The 17,024-nt window shown below is 37.5% G+C and overlaps 1 protein-coding gene across 7 annotated transcripts in view; it reads right to left on the reverse strand.

Moving 5' to 3' along the window:
• LOC136776715 (uncharacterized) overlaps window positions 1-17,024 on the reverse strand; it is a 50,240-nt gene that overhangs the window by 24,035 nt on the left and 9,181 nt on the right. For 3 of the 7 annotated variants that reach the window (XM_066732475.1, XM_066732473.1, XM_066732474.1), the window contains exons 4-5: window positions 15,024-15,092; window positions 11,119-11,259 (exon numbers count right to left, since the gene is read on the reverse strand). In XM_066732475.1, coding sequence (XP_066588572.1) covers window positions 11,119-11,259; window positions 15,024-15,092 — 210 coding nt within the window. Of the gene's footprint in view, window positions 1-6,961; window positions 8,017-8,588; window positions 10,962-11,118; window positions 11,260-15,023; window positions 15,093-17,024 lie in introns of those variants that run through there. The other 4 variants (XR_010823123.1, XR_010823124.1, XM_066732477.1 and 1 more) reach the window with 4 other exon arrangements.

The following is a 17,024-nucleotide window of genomic DNA, read 5'->3' on the forward strand; positions in this document are numbered from 1 at the left end:
GTGACGTACCAAAAGTAACAAGGTTCCTGTATTTCGTATCAAGCGTCATACAAGTAACGAAACATATATAGCGATCGGAGGACCTTGACATGCAATAATATCGCACACCGTGCTGCACTTATACCGCATCTTTTCCCCAAGCAAACCTATTTGAATTGTGATAACGGCCTGTTGCAAAATGGCGGCCGTGAAAAAATTCTTTCGTCTATATCGATAAAAGATAGTCGAGAGAAAAAATATTAAAGTTTTGCACGCGATCGATAGAGATGCGTTTGCAATGCGATAATGCGGCACTGCTAAGATGGCGGAGCAGTCGGTATTATTTGCACTCTAGAGCAGTGTCATGGTCAAGGATTTTCCTCACGCATCAAACAAAGCCAACCTTGTATATTCCAATAGGAAGCGACTGCACGAATAGACTAGGGATAAATGTTTTGAAATTATGTTTCTCACCAATCTTATTTATACACTTATACTTTGAATTATTAAAACTAAGAGAAGATATATTCCATACATATGTCGTTCGAGAGTAAAATTGTCAATTGGATCTCTGATGATGTCGGTGAGTCTAATGACTTCTTAGGAATAATACTCTTATAATGATGTAGTTTTTGGATGTAGCGCGTGCTCTATCGTAAAAGATTTCCTCGAACGCGTGAATCGACCATGGTTCGTGATAGATTTGCTCGATCAATCATTATGGTAGCTTTGTCACAGGTCGCACCTGTTCTCTCGCCTGTACCGTAGTGCGACAGAAAAACCGAGCGAATAGGCCCAACCGCGCGACAGCTTTAATGACACAATGATAATGACCGGTCGCGCGCAGGACTGCGTTGCAGTACATCAGCTAGAGATTCTGCACATGTTCGCGATACTCTAGTATCTTATTATACTTGGAGTCTTTTGATACGTGCCCTTATACGTTCGTCCTCTAATTCTCATAATTGAACAATTGACAAATTATTTAAAAAATAGAATTGAAAACATTCACTTGGAACCCAAACGTTTTTAATCGAAACTTTACACGATTTCCGTTTAAACCGCAAGTTTCCCATATGCGCTTAAGAGAGAGAGATAAAGCAGAGAATCATATAGTTTATTCAAAATGATCATCGTATCGAGTCTACGTATAAATTCCTTTCGTGAGAAAATGTTTATTAGCACAAAATATCAAGGTGAACCTTGAAATTATAAAAACTATACTTAATGCCACATTGAACTTATGCGGTTGCATATGGAACATTGCCAAGTGACATGTATGTATGTATGCTAGACAATTAATTTCACGTGGCAACAATGATTATCATAGAGCACGCGTTATCGTATAGAAGTTGGGGGAGGGGGTGATGGTCGTGGTACAAAGTTGGCAAGCATCGGATGACGCCAATGACTTTGGAATGGATGGATTTTGCGAGAGAGGCGAGAATTGATTTAGTCGAGCATAGCAGGAATGCGTGTTTTTCAAAGGCGAGCATCTCGATCGTAATTGCAGCTGCTGCTGTGGCCTTTTTTTCCGCTTGCGCTTTAAAAACGAGAGCAATACTCTGGCGAAGAGAAAGAAAGAAAAGTAGCGAAGGATTCAGCAGACTCGATAAGAAAAATTAGCCTTGCTTCCTTTTTAAATATACTGGCAGGATACGATCAACTCGTCTGTCACGCCTTATCGCGCATAATTACTTCACAATATCAAAGTCAGACCAAGAAGAATTTTAATAATTGCCCTGCGGGCAACGATTCTCCTTGGTGCGTTTTGCTTAAGCTTCTTATGCCCCCCTCCCCCCTATGAAATCTATCTATACTACACTTTATTGCGATTTTTTATCAATTATACTAATCATCCTTCCTATATATACATATATAGCTATAGGTATACTGTATCAGAATAAAGTTATAAATTTCTTCCGGTTGAAATTGTTGGAAAAAAGTTTTCCCGAGGATCCCTCGCGGTCGCATGGGATTTTTTTCAGAGCGTCTATCTCACGCGTGTCGCGCGTCACGACTCACGACACGAATAAGCCGGGAGACATTGCGCGTCGCCTGCAGTTTGCTTTGCGTCTTGCTTCATGGCCACTCTCTCCGGAATTGCGAGGAAAAAGAAGGAAGGAAGGAAGGAGGAATAGGAAAGAGTTTACCAAGTCACGTCACGATCGGCGCCCCTATATTTTACGTATTAAGTAATTTGGCGGAATTATCGCCCGAAGAACCCCCCGGCTATTCTTTCTCGGTTTTTCTGCATTTCCAAGCATCTCCTTTATCTCCCGTACAACGAGGCCAAAATTCCCAACTTCCAACTTCCCTAATATTTAACAACTCGTCTAATTCAATTTTGCTCAATCTCCCCGCTCGCCGCATGCACCGTAATCTTTCACCATTTTAAAGCTAAACGTTTTTGTCATAATTGTCGCTGCAGCTATAGATATATCATTTCTTTGTCCTTGATATACCAGCAAGAATTTATACGTATTTGTCTTCTCCATTTCATATGCGTTGGAAAATTTTATTACGATTTATATCGAAACTACCACATCGGAGTCTTTGAAGAATTCCAATCGTTTTCTTCGTATTGTGTTAATGAAAAGATATCTTCGTGTTTCTCTTTAGATATATATATATACATATATGTGGAATGATTTTCTTCTCTTTTTAGGCAATAAAAGTTACGCAGCTAATTTCAGTACGTGATCCTGCTAGCATCCTGACCTGACAGGATAATCTGCGCCGCTCGACAGGTGCATCGCAGCACTCGCTATACAGGCTCATCCAAGGCCACGGTCCAATTGATTGGAATTTCGCGTGTATGCATATAGTCTTATCAAAAGAATTAATCTTGTCGTCCGTTGAAAACTTTAAGATCCTTCTTTCCCCATAGCTCTTCTATCATTAGAGAGGGATAAAGCTTTTTTCTTCATCATCAGAAAGAAAAATTTTTCAAACGTTCCTTCAACCAATTGTAACAATTTTCCTTTACGATAACGAAAAATTGTTCATCGTTCGAGCAATGTTTGTAAAAAGTTCCCCCGTGATTATTTTACGACTAACCTGATACATCTTCATCTTCCGTGACAAAGCTTTTATATATATATATATATATATATATGTATGTATAAGGGCCGAAAACAATAGCTAAGAATTCTTACAAGATGTTCCTGTCAACACCTAAGCGTACGGAATGCAGCATTGTGTATAAAAGAAGCCAATAATATTCCTTAATTCTTGTCAGGCATTCTTAGCGGAATGTTATGTGTTTGTGTACGTGGCTTCTCCTGCGGTATAAGCATTACATTGCCGTGGCCGAGGAATTCTCGCGAAGAAACGTCCAGACCTTTCATTTCTGGAGTTTCTTCTTTTCTGACGGTGCGTGCGACTATTTTTGCACGAATGATACAAAGGAGTCTGAGGAGTTTAAGGGGGGGGGATGGCGATAAGTAGGGAAGAAACAAGGGGTTCCTCCCCCCTTCCCCGCCCCTTACCCTTTCTCAGAGAGCCTCGCCGCTGCGCAGCTCGACAGCCAAACTGGCCAGTGGCGAGTGCTGCAAACCGCACTGTATCATTCGTCGAAAGAGAGAAGAGTCCGAAGGAGGTTTTGCGCGAGGTGTGTCGTCGTTGCTGAATTGCTGCAGACCGTTTCCGTTTCGTGACGAGCACCGGTATCGCTTATTAGTGCACATGACATTGGTCCCCGACGTTTATCCTTATTATACACACGTATATATATATATATATATATATATATATGTATAATAAGAATAGAGGAACGGTGGTACTGCAGGAAAGCCGCGGTCGCGCGATACAGCAAAGCGATCTGGTCACGCGCAGTCACGCCTGCTCTCCGATCCGGTGTCTAGGTCTGCGTTTACTCCGAGTCATCCTGCAGAATTTTCGAAAAGGCCATCGTGCTCTCCCGACACTCCCGAGTCGAGAGTCGAGCGACCGAAGAAAACAGGTTTAACACGCTTAACGTTCAAATTGTATGCAAATAAATTATTGCGACAACTCGGAGTGAACGCCTGATATACTTATTCTTGCTGGCCGCGCCGCGCCGCGTCTGACCTCACACGGCAAATGCTGCAGCTCTTGCCGAACGTTGCAAAGCTCGCGCTGGTTCCGAGCGAGCAGCTCGGGGTGGCCTGCTTTCCAACCACACTTACCCACAACGTTGTTGTATCAGTACGATTAGAGCCTCTAATTATACACTTGATTTGAATTCTCGAGAAAATCACGGCACGGCTCCACCAATGAATAAGCTCTTTCAATTCATCATTCATTGAAACCTATGAGTCTGCTGTTCAATTTATACGATCCAACGAGATTTATATTATATTATTAAAGCTTGAGAAAAATTTGATTAATGCAGAATTTCATTGTTGGTGTAGTGCACATTCTAAAGAATCTTGATGAAATTACGTGAAAATATAGAAACATCAAAACTATCTGGGTTTCAACTTAATTTCTTTACCACTTAATTTTGTGATGCAAATACTATAGAAATAAGTCTGTAAAATCTTGTAATTAATTATTAAAAGTATTTCAATTTCTGATATTTATTTGAAAGGCTACCAATTTTTCATGCTTCATTAAAATTACCAAATAAAATAGTAATTTATAAAATCAGTATTATCTTTTATATACAATTTTCCATTGCATTCCAAAAATATCGTTTTTAGATTTAAAAGTACAAAAAAATAAGTGGTTTTAGAAAATAAATTTGTAAGTTTAGACAATTGTTTATCAAATTTTGTAGTTTTAAATTGAAATTACTATTACAATTAAAAGTGACATAATAAAAAATCAAATCAGTAAATTTTTGCAAATTCTTTTTGATAAGATTAGTTTGTGATTTTTGTATTATAGTTGGTGTCTTTCTCGAGAGGTCTCTCTCAGCTATACCCGTTAAATTATAAATTTCTTTATACCGGATGTGTCCCTTTCGATATATATATATATATACGAGTCATATTAACCAGACATTTCTTGGAGCATTACAGGTAAAAAATTGGAATAAACTTTTTCTCCATCACACTTGATTTTTGAAATATTACACTTTTTCGTGAACCAATCAGTGTCGTCGGGAGAAGTGAGAGGGGAGCGAGCTGGTAGACAACGGCCTCCAACTCTGTTCCCCCATCCCGTCGCTTACTATATCCCCATTATATCTCCATTTCCGTTTTGCGAATTAATCGCATTGTATGCGAAAAAATCTAGTTTACGTGCATATGTGTGTAAAAATAATTTGACCAAATGAATATAATTTTATTGTGATAAATTCTTTTGCATATGTATACACACATAAACTAAATATCTTTGTATTCAATACGAGTAATTTGCAAAACGAAAATAGGAATATAATAAGGATACGGTAGGGCAATTGGTGGTGGGGGATCACTTTTAGAGGTCGTTGCCTATATACCTGCTCCCTCTCCCTTCAGTCATCCCAATGTCTGACATGTTTACTAAAAATTAGAATATTTTTTTAAAAATGAAAAGCGATGGAAGGAACATTTGTTAGAATTTTGTTACTTGTGACGGTTCAAGAAATTTGTGGTTAAAATAACTATTTTTTATATTCATTTCTGTCATTTTAATCAAACAGCACTATACAGTTTCAATTGCACCCATGGAATATGTCAACTCTGTTTGTTTATATTACAATGTCAAGAATTATTCTTTCTATAATATTTCAACCAAGAGATTAATATTGCCTATTAAATTTATATAACATTAGACTAGGAAATTATATTTTCATTGTCGATTCGTATTATTATATTAAAAAATAATATTTTACTCTCGCTTTTACAACTTCTCGCATTTTGCAAATTTACATAAAACAATTGTTAACTAAAATATTGTTCTCGAATATTCACGTAATTTAACTGAAAATTTTTTAAAATATCTATAATTACTTATTTTATTGGACGTTGAAGATAAAGTTCTAAAATTCAGATTACGTTACTGCATGGCCTGATTGTTGTTCGGAGGAAATTGTGACGTTGATCTATGCAAATGGGTCGGTCCAGCATCATTAGAGCTGGAGTGGCCAAATAAAATTAACATAATCTGAGGGAGCTCATGCTGGGGAGCAGCTGACTGATCGGCATAGTCGGTCGTTAAAGCAGCGACGGTGGCACCGCCTATGACCAATAACACAAGCACCAACCGAAGGAAACATCCTGCCTATATAAAAGCCATTGCACGCGAGAGATCTATTAACAAGGAATAAATTCATCAAAGACGATGCACCAGTGTATACATATATGCATATGAATATTCTTCAGGATCGTGTACCGATGCAAATGACTACGCTAAAAGTCATCGAATCTTCGTGCGCTGAATCTTTCGAAAGAGCGAAAATTACGAAAGAATGAGAAAGGTAAAATGATAAAAGATTGCTCTCTCAACCATCGATCGAACGAACGAAAGAGCAGTCTGGCGTGTCGATCGGGTGAAAAAGGCGCGCGACTGCACGCTGGATAACAATAAACTCTATTAGCGTTGTTGTTTTGGATTCGAGAGCGATAAAAGAAGCAATGAAAAATTACGTGAAAGCGAGCAGTGATCTTATAGCATATATATATATATATATATATATATATATATACATTGCATCGTGACTTTGAAGAAGGAACGAGTTCTCGAGGAACGGCTCTAACGTCCAATGGAATTTTGCAGGGGCGTGTGAGTTGTGCAGGGCGATCATCTTGATATATATATATAGTACAAGGGGTCATTAGAAAAACAGCTGAGGGATTAAATAAAGCGATTGGCGGCAATGAACCAAACGCTTTCCGCGAGTATACTCGAATGAAAGAGTTGGCGAGGTGCAGCTTTCTGCAGCGATAACAAAATGGAGATATGTATCTTGCTGTGTGCTACAAGCTATATATAAGAGTTGGGTCAAACCCGTCGCGCGTCGGTTAATCCCTTTCTTTTTGCATCCCCCCCCCCCCCACGACCCGATCTTTGCAGTTACCACCGTGGAAGCCGTGGCTAATCGATCCAAGCTAAAAACCACCGGCGCGTCGCTCAGAATTGATGTGTGACGTTCTGGATCAAGGATCGAGATTGGCAGCGCTCCACGCGTAAAACTCCTCGTGACGAACGAGCCTCGCTATTTTCCTTCACCGCAAGGCCGTTCGCGCTTAATTTTTCTCGCCAACTTCGGTAATGCGATTTGATCGAGGAAGAAATGTACGCGCAGTTGCCGGTGCAAGAACCGTGTGAAAGGAGCTCCGATATAGTCTATTAAATAACCGAGTTTCGACGGGAAGAACTGTGAAACTCGCGTCCATTGGGATCACCCGACGAGTCCTGATAACTCTAATTATAGATTTTGGTGGGGGAAAAGGATCGAGAGACGCGCGCGATAAGAGCGCAGTTTTATAATCAATTTCTTCGTGGGGCTATACTCGACTCAAAAGTGCATGTGGATAAGTTCTAAGAAGAGGATCGAGATCGATGTTGATGCGAAGAGATGAAACGCTCAATGAAGAAGCAGCTATAAAACACTTTTTCAAGACAATAAATGTTATTATCAAAACCTCACTACACACGGAGAAATCAGTTTAATTGAATACCGACAGAAAAGCGATTTATCGTTCAATTACTTCATTTATTAATCAAATAAGTATTTATAAATTCTACGATAATATTTGTTATTCCAGCTAATGTGTTTGTTTCGGTTGAAATAAAAAAGAAGATTATCATAAATGCCTTATTGATGGTAAAACTATAATCGTTTTAATGATTATCGTTCGCATTCATCGAATTGATTTTTTTAATTAATTATCTCTTAATTTTCTTTGGCAAATTGATAAACGCAATCTGTTATTTAGATTATAATCCCTATTTCTCATTATTAATTCGTTATTAATGCTGGTCATTTCCTGATTTATTTCCTTTACTTTATTTAATTTATTTTGAAATACTCCTATCAGCCGCGAGGAAGATAGAATGTACCATATATGATGAAGACGATCAACGTTGATGCATTTTTCTGGTTAAAAAGCCCAAGTGTGCAACCTGCAATCGAACGATTGAGATTTAGCAGCAGAACAGAGTAATAGATATAAATGTAGAAAACATCGGTCACTTTATGCTCGACTCTTACAACCTAACTTGCATTACTCCAATTTATTGGAGATTACTCGGTTGTTACAATTTAATTACAAACCATTATAAAACCTTGTAAACATAATCACGAAGAATAAACAAAGTTTTCTACAAACTAATTCCTGAGATGTCTAAAATTTAATTCGAAGAATAGAATAATAATATAGAAAAACATCGATAATATTAATAAGTGAAATGAATATTTTTAACAAAAGCTATCAATCAATATTACGAATGGTACTTTTTTAAGATTGACGAAGTACATTTTTCCGGAAATATCTGACGGAATACGCGCGTACGCGGACCACAATTTGTTCGAGATTAAGGAGCTATATATCTTCGATGCAGTTTGCATAAATTAACAATCGAAGAATAAATGCTTGACCTTGCACATAAGTTACATATATATATATATATATATATATATATATATAGTAAAAAGTAAATATAAGAAATGGAAAAGGGCAAACTTAAACGACCTCTCCAATTGGACAATTTCCAAGCATCACACTTAGTATTTATTGAGATACCAAAGAGTTTATAATGTTAGCGCGAGGAACATTTATAGCATAACGAGAAATAAATATACTCTAACAATTCCTGGCTCTTTGGCACTTACTACCGGGTTGTTATTCTCGGTTGGCTGGAAATCGTTACTTTGAACGCCCACGATTTCGGAACTTGTCCAACTTCGCGTGTAGGAAGAGATTTTCTCGATGTTTTCTTAGCCGCGTGTGCATGATGTAGGAAATCTCGAGGGAGGAAGGGAGGGGGGGGGGGATTTTGAAATGTTCTCGCGCGCCAGAAAAATTATCCAGAGTATATTAGCCCGTATTATATTTACTTTGTTGAACAAACGATTCCTCGGCACGATTGCTTCGCCGATAGAGCGTCTATTGAAAACTCGCTTGACCTTACGTAAGCTAACCTGACCTGACTCAACCGGACGTACGTAGTAGCCCAAGTAGCTTGGACGCACCGCGCCTTTTATCGACAAATTATTCTTCGACGTACGTAGCATGTACCATAGAAAACACTAGAGCGAGGTGTTCCGATGTACCGGGACGTACGACAGTTTCATATTAAAATCAATGTCTCCTGGATAAAGTTTGTAATTACGGCAAAACTCTAGTGTGATATTACGCAGAACGCAGTTATTCTTGATGCGAGGACATAAATAATTTTCATTCAAACCTGTCATACATCTGGGACAGTCTTTCCGCGTTCGTTTCTTGCCTACGTATACCTAAGTATAATCGAAAAACAAGTAATCATTGCCATTATAATCCAGTAAAATCGCTCCAAAATTTAAAGTAATTCTCTCTGTAGATTTTTTATAAAACTTCAAGAGTAATTTCAATGACGACAATTTTAATTACATTCTTTAAATGGTTTACATCCTCGATTAATCGTAGCTACGCGTTGTCATTTAATTAAATAAGAATTATTCAAAACACAATGTGTCACTTTACACTGCTAATAAAGTTTGCGGAGTTTTTCTGTTTCTATGGATGTAAAAAATCTTGTACAATATATGTATATTCTGTCAAGGACGGTTCTCGAGAAAAATCAACGCTTGTAAAATTGTTTATAACATCGAAGGTAAGAACCGAAGGCAGTAGTCTCGAAGGTTAATCGAGAATAAGGTCGTGTCCAGAAATTTGCTCTAATTTCGGGTTGGGTACTCTTTATAATCTTATTTTAGTACTACACATAGCTTCTTTTGTAAAACTAGTTTATCCCAGTAAACTGCGCGGTTCCAGTTCTATTGCTTATAACGGTATACTGTATGCCCATTAATACCTAGTTTCTTTATAGTAAAAATTGCATTTATTTAACCACAGAGAAGAAAAATCATTTTATCGAAAGAAATTTTTATTTGGAATAGAGAGTCTAAATGAAATGTGGGTATATATGTATACTTGATATTGATCAAATGTATATGCTTAGAAAGATTAAGTTTCATTTAAATAGCATATATATATATATATAAAATTCAGTAGGTACATGTACATAGATTTGATAATTATTCAAATAAATATATTTGTAGCAATGAAATAATTTTTATTCTCACTGTGGTTTTTTTTGGAATTTCAAAAAACTCAACTGTATAAAACGATCGAATGCAATATTTGTTGTAGCGTTTTAATATGACATTCAGTGACGTCCTGTACCATGCTATCGGAGCTTTGGGATCTTGGCACGTCGATTGCGCAGACCTTTCTACATGTATCCTCGAAAAATGAGCTCTTCGAGCGACGAACACTTGAATCCTTGTATTTTAGTGAGATCTTCGGACATCGGTGCTGTATCTGTCGTCTCTTACGTAGATGGCAGAGATCGACTCTTCGTTTGAAGCGAACTGTTCTTTCTCCCAAGCGTGATGAACACACAAAGAACCAATCCGTGACTTGGATCATCGCGATAAGAATTTTCCAGCTGTTGGTTTCCTTCCCGTAATTTCAAACGATACTCAGCTCCGTGAATGAAAATTTAATTGGCGCGAACAAAGAACGACTTATTACGATTAGTGCCTTAATTAGACTATAACGAGGCAGCACGAGATTATCAAAGTAATGATTCTACAAAGCGAAGCTACGAACTTTTTTCTTCGGCTCTTTGCTGTCAATCGCTGCGGGTAACTTCCAAATTGTCAAAATCCTTTTCACAATGAAAGTAGAAAGCGAAACTTTCCAGTCAAAACAGCATCTTCTCCGCGTTAAACACTTGTCGTTTCAATATCATTGATAATTATTATTATGAAAAATAGAATCAAGTGATGGAAGTAGATATTAAAAATGAAAAAATCTTCGACAAGCCGTTGGGACGTAGATTTTTAAATATTCTCAACAGAGCTATGCAAAAAGCACTATATTAATCACCTTTTGTTTCTAAATGAGATAGCGAGGGATAAGGAGGAAAAGATAACGAATTTGTCTCTTTCGGAGACATCAAAGTGAAGAATTTTTAGAAAAAAGATTACGATAATGTCGTTAAACATTAGGTACTTGCCTTCTATCAGTTTCGTCATTGCGAGGCTGTAGTCTCCACCTGTTATTTGGGTGATGAGGAACAAGGCTGGTAACACTTGTGATGGATAATGAAAGTACTGCATGAGTCTCAGACTGCTCATTATAAATAGATAAAGATCCTCTGTAACAGAAAGAAAAATCATTTGCTGAGTTAGAAGAAGGCTGAAAACAATAGAGAGGTTTTCAGAAAAATGTGGAATAAGGAAACATAAAGTTTCTCTGCATGTATCCTCGATAAATATTGATCTCTTCCCATGCACACACACGCACACACACACACGAGTCACGCGATAGAACACACAAATGCTCTGGACTATTTATAGTCGCCTACCTAATCATCTTATTACACGAATCTACTTGACGAAACTTTGACTCTCCGTGCTTTTCATATCTTATATAGCTAACCCTCGTTTCCGCGCTAGCTCGTTGTTTTATCGTTTGCTATACGAGGGAAGGGAAAAAAGAGCCGGCAAAAAATGCATGTAAGATGGTGATATACATAAGCAGTAAGAGTCTGCCAGTTTAGGAGAGGGGAGAAGAGGGTGGAGAGCGTTTTTATCCATTTCCCTGAAGCAAGAATAAAATAAGGACTTGGCACACACTCCCCATGACTCTCTCTTCCCTGTATTTTATCACTAATCTTTATAATTATTAATTTACAATCATTTCCACTCGTTTCATATATTAATCCAATATTTAATGGAGAAGCTGGGAAGGTATAATACCCGAAGAGCTTTCAATTTTGCAATATGAATAAAGTCTGTATGGAATATATGGTAGAATGCTACAGGGTATTCATTGGAAAAGGATGGGAGGAAGTTGATGCATTATGAATGAGTAGTAGGATATAAATGTACATATATGTATAGTGCAGTATAAGTTTAGCTATGGACGGAAGGAAAAAGGTTGAGGTGCACGTTGGAAAGGCGAATAGAAAGGAGGAGCCTGAAGCGAGTGTGGTGGGCACCTGTGGTTCTTGCCAGTTGTCTATTCGACGGGGCAGAAGGCATTTCCGCCTTTTAAAAATGGATTCGCCAGCAGTCCGGATAGGTGGAGCTCGCTGCACCTATCGTCTATTGGTCGCCATCCTACTCTGTCACCAGTGTACTGTATATACTATCGTTTCGTTTCATTTCATTTCATAATCGACGCCAGGGAAATAATTGTCCTTGCGCTTTCTAAATCGACGAAACATCGAGCGATTTCGCAATTCTCTTCATTTCGCATTTTCTCTCTCTCTCTTTCTCTTTTTAAGGAATAATCGATAAAGACTGCCAAATTTTCTACCAATAACCATCGGAGAAGCCTCAAAGTGCTGGTTCCTCGAATTATTCATGTTTCGCTGCGTTATTAGCCAAGTCGTCTGCATAATCTGTCGATAGGTTAACGGTGAAAGGTCGTCGTATATTTGTTTATATATATATATATATATATATATATATATATCTATGTGTATGCATGGATATATAAGCACACAAATCTAAGTACCTCGTGGAACAGCCGGAGCACTGTCCAAGAATCATCCATCATTATAACATTTCAGGGGATAATTATTCTCTCGTTATCGCTTTTTCAAGTTTTGTTTGAGAAAGATTTAACTCGCTCGACGATTCAAGCTTCTTTATCCTATATCACTGTAGAATAAATATTTAAGAATGCTCTGAAAGCTATTATATATATATATAGTATACACACTCTCTAGTGTACAATGATTTATGAAGAATTAAAAGGGAAAGGGTATACAAATTACCACTGAGAAGTCATTGTCGTTGTTGAAGCTGTACGTTGATCTTGCAATCCTTGCCAAATTGGTACGTGGTAGTGGTACATACATAGATGTACGGACTGAGGGTATTTTAAGTTGGAATGTCAAAATATCTTGGAACAGTATAAGTACATAGTTTAGAGAAAAATCTTTCAGATAAAGATTGCTTTACTCTAAGGAGGCGAAATTATGCCACTTATATTTCATTTCTAAAAATTATCTCTAAGTGATGCAAAAGTCATTTGGAGTTTATAAAAGACATCCTTTATCAAAGTGTTACATATTCTCTTAATTTATCACAATAGCTTTCCTAGACATTCCTTTTTATTTTCATTTCATTCAATCATTTGTGAGATACTTTGAGTTGAAGAATACGTGGGGGAGACGAGTATGTGTAAGTACACGTGGTGGTCACGTGTGCTACTTCAGGTAAACCCACAACTATATGCAATTTCGAAATATCTTGTAAACTTCTGGATGAAATAAAAAAATGAAGAAAAAAGTGCCAGAGAGTTCTTGAGATTAGCTATAAAAAGATGCACAAAAAATTGAGAAGTTTCATTCAAAAAAACTCGAGATGACATTTGCATGACCTTGAAATGATCTTTCAAGGTCAAACCGTTAGCATTATCCTACGTCCCCCATATGATCAAACATAATTTTTCCGACAGATTTCCTTCCGATCGAAGAACATGCAAGCACTTACTTTTCCAGATATTACTCGACATCCAAGTTAAAAAAATTTATTCTGCACGAACGAAGCGCGTGAGAAACATGGACGGTTGTTTACACGATTGACGAGTGTACAGAGCATACAACATAAAAGATTTAAGAATTACAGCGTTATTGAACGGAGGTACTCTGGAATAAACAATCGCAAGGAATATAAGTTGTGTGGTATATGTCAAGCTTCTTTTTTCCTATATTATTGCAGATTAACCTGGTTAACGCAGCTATAGACAATTTCTTTTTCCTACTCGGTTACAATAGAACAATCTTCCTCTTTGGTAGCTGTTGACCGAACAATATAATTGGCGTCCTCTTAGCCCAATTATAATAAGACGAGCGATCCTGGAGTATTAAAAGTATTGGATTTCAATCCATCGTACCTTTGGTGGTCCGAGATACTGCATTGCAACAATCTTCCTCTTATCAAAGCTATTCGTTATCAGAGAACGCGTTATGGCTTCCGATTTTTCTCTACACATATTGTGAGTGTCATAATACCGTTGCTTAGCTTGCGAGCCTTCTAAGAACGAAATATCGTATAAACATCATCATCATCATCTTCATCGTCATCGTCATAGTCACCATCTTTTGTTTCCAGTTACTTTGCTTTGCTTTGCGTCATACATATATATCATTGGATATTACACACTTTATTTATTTCATGCACTGATACCACTAGAACAACGCGTCTTACCGTATTCACTTTCAATATTCGACGTGAATCACACATCGCTAAATCAAATCGTTGATTATTGCGTTCTATATACTGATCATTGGATCTCGCTTTTAAATTAAATTTATAAGTGTTTGTACTATGGAATAATATTTGCGATGCTCTTTTTCGTATTCGCAACGGTCAGGTGTGTTGACTTTCGTCAAACCAAAAACGCGAGTCGTTTTTGTCCAAGATTTTGTCAATATTACAATGCATTTTCTCAACTGTATGTTTTGTTAAATCATTAAATTAACCTCTTAACGCAGTTCTTTTTATGTAAAAAAATACAATTTGGAACATTGTTTTGGCACAAAAATGTTAAAAATACAAAAATAATCAAAATTTTTAATGCCGCTCGAATTAACTCTCGAGCGTACAAGGGGTTAACAATTATAAATTTTGACGTTTGATTATTGTTGTTATATGTAAACTGCTAGCTAAGATGTTAAATAAGCATTGAGAATTTAAGATTATTCAATTGGATGTGGACGCGAACGAGCGATCTATGCGGTTGGAATTAAGGTGTTGAAGAAGAGTGTCCAGTTTGGGAATAAGAAGAGCGACAACATCGACGAATGGGAAACGTTGCATAGAACATTATGCTATATACATATTATATAGTATATATGTATACGTTAAAATTGATCTTTCAAACGAATCATTAATCGATACTTACCGTGTGTCTGCCACTCCATCCCCCATCTGCAGTTCATCTCTTTCGGCATAATGTTCAACTGCTTCTCTTCTGTAACATTAACGATAAGAGTACATCACTGATCAAGGTGAATGCCTCTATTTGCAATCATGACTCGATTTATGACCCCCAAAATTCTTTTTATCCAATGTTAAGCTTTTATATGCGCAAAAGTAATACTGTTGATTGTATTGCTTTTAAGAGGGAGAGAAAGAGACTCAATTTCAAAATATGTGGACTGTGCATGTGCGGAGCAAGACGACTCACCGAGAGAGATGTAGAGAGTTATAGAAAAGCACACGTGGTGTACATAGAATTAATTAATTTGTTTTGTTTGGTTAGGATTATTTCCCATTAGGGTAAAACATTGTGAAGTAGTAGCTTTTAATGTCGTTTCTTGTTTTCAGAGTGAAACTCTTTCAGTTATTATTTCTACAATTTAAAGTATTAAACATATTATATATATATATATACAACTTTTCATCAAGTGCTTTGCATATACTTAACTACTCTTCTCATTAATTATAATAGAATGAAAGTCTTTGTCACGTTTAGCAGCAGTTGGTGAATGATTCAGTTGTGTGTGTCAAGTTAATAATCCTAAAGTAAAGAAGTCTCAGTGTTTACCGTAAAGAAACATTTCTCTGTAAAGTTTAATTCCATAGATAAATTAAATTCTTCGCTTACAATAATATATAATATGTAGATTTAAAACACTTTATCAACAAATAATATATTTTCAGAAAACCTTAGAAACATTATGTGCAAACTTTGATAAATGTTAGAATGAAAATAATGGATTATCGTTGAGCCAAAAAAAGACAATTAATCAACGTACACAATATGTATAAATAGCAAATTTTCATTTTAGCTCGTTATTAATTTTTGATTTTCGCGAGATATTTTTCTTTCGAGCGAGGAGTTTTCCAACGGAATCTGTGGGTTCGTTTATGGTGTATCGGACGGTGATAGGTATTATGTAGATATTGCGTAGGCTACATCGAAATGTTTCGCGTCGTGCACCTCGATTGGGTTTCGATTACGGGTACCGTGCACAACGATATCATTGCTACAAAGGCAGGAGTGTTCGAGGACGGATTTTTCTGTCGCTCTCTCGCACGTGAATAAGCAGGCGTACTATATTGCAGTCAGTCAAGTAGGTTTCAGTGAAGCAAAGGGCCGGGTCGGCTCGCCTGGTTGTTTGGGAGGGGGGGGGGGGGGTACGGGAGAGAGGATCCGCTTGGCTATATGCAACTCGAAACTCGCTAGCTCGATTCTGCGATGCAGCGAGAATCCCCCCCCCCTCCCCCCGCAACAGAGCGCCAGCTTCGCCCATCTTCTCTTATTTCCAATTAAGCAACTTCCAAAATTTCCCTTTTCTTCCATTCGCCTCCTCCTCTTTTTTTTTTCAACACTTCTCTCTATCTCCTCTCTCTTGCATTTTTTCCTACCCAACCTATCAAAGGTACGCTTTCTCGCGGGGACAAAGGCTTCGGTCAACTCACACCCTCTACTTGATTATGATAATGTAAACACTAGCGGAGTATGGTTGTCACTTTTTCAAAACTGGACACACTTTGTTATCATTTTTTACCCTCTCTCGAAATAACGAATCCAATGGTCTTTTTTTCTGCCTTTAAAACGTTATGCCAATTAGCGAGCGATTTAATAAAATTTGTTTACTATATATACTTTGAATGGACGGTAGTGCAGTTATATACATATGTATATAGTTACAAGTAGTGCAGGAAGAATCCGCGTTGCGGGGTGAGCCTTGCCGGTCAGAATTTGTCAGAGTGGCGAGTCTCCATGATTAAGAAAGTTTGCTACGTGCACGTATTTTGCCATTCTCGTGGACTTTTTACGAGCAATTCGTCGTGGTTCGCCTGACGTTTTATTACTCCTCCCCCTAGCGCTGTGTTTTACTACCCTCACACGGGAGCGAGCGATCGAATCGGCTAATGAACCAAACGAGCCTGCGAC

This window comes from Prorops nasuta, unplaced genomic scaffold (assembly GCF_024137725.1).
Source record: "Prorops nasuta isolate Cenicafe-Biocafe unplaced genomic scaffold, Cenicafe_Pnas_1.2 PNAS00010, whole genome shotgun sequence".
In the NCBI taxonomy this organism is placed as follows: domain Eukaryota; kingdom Metazoa; phylum Arthropoda; class Insecta; order Hymenoptera; family Bethylidae; genus Prorops; species Prorops nasuta.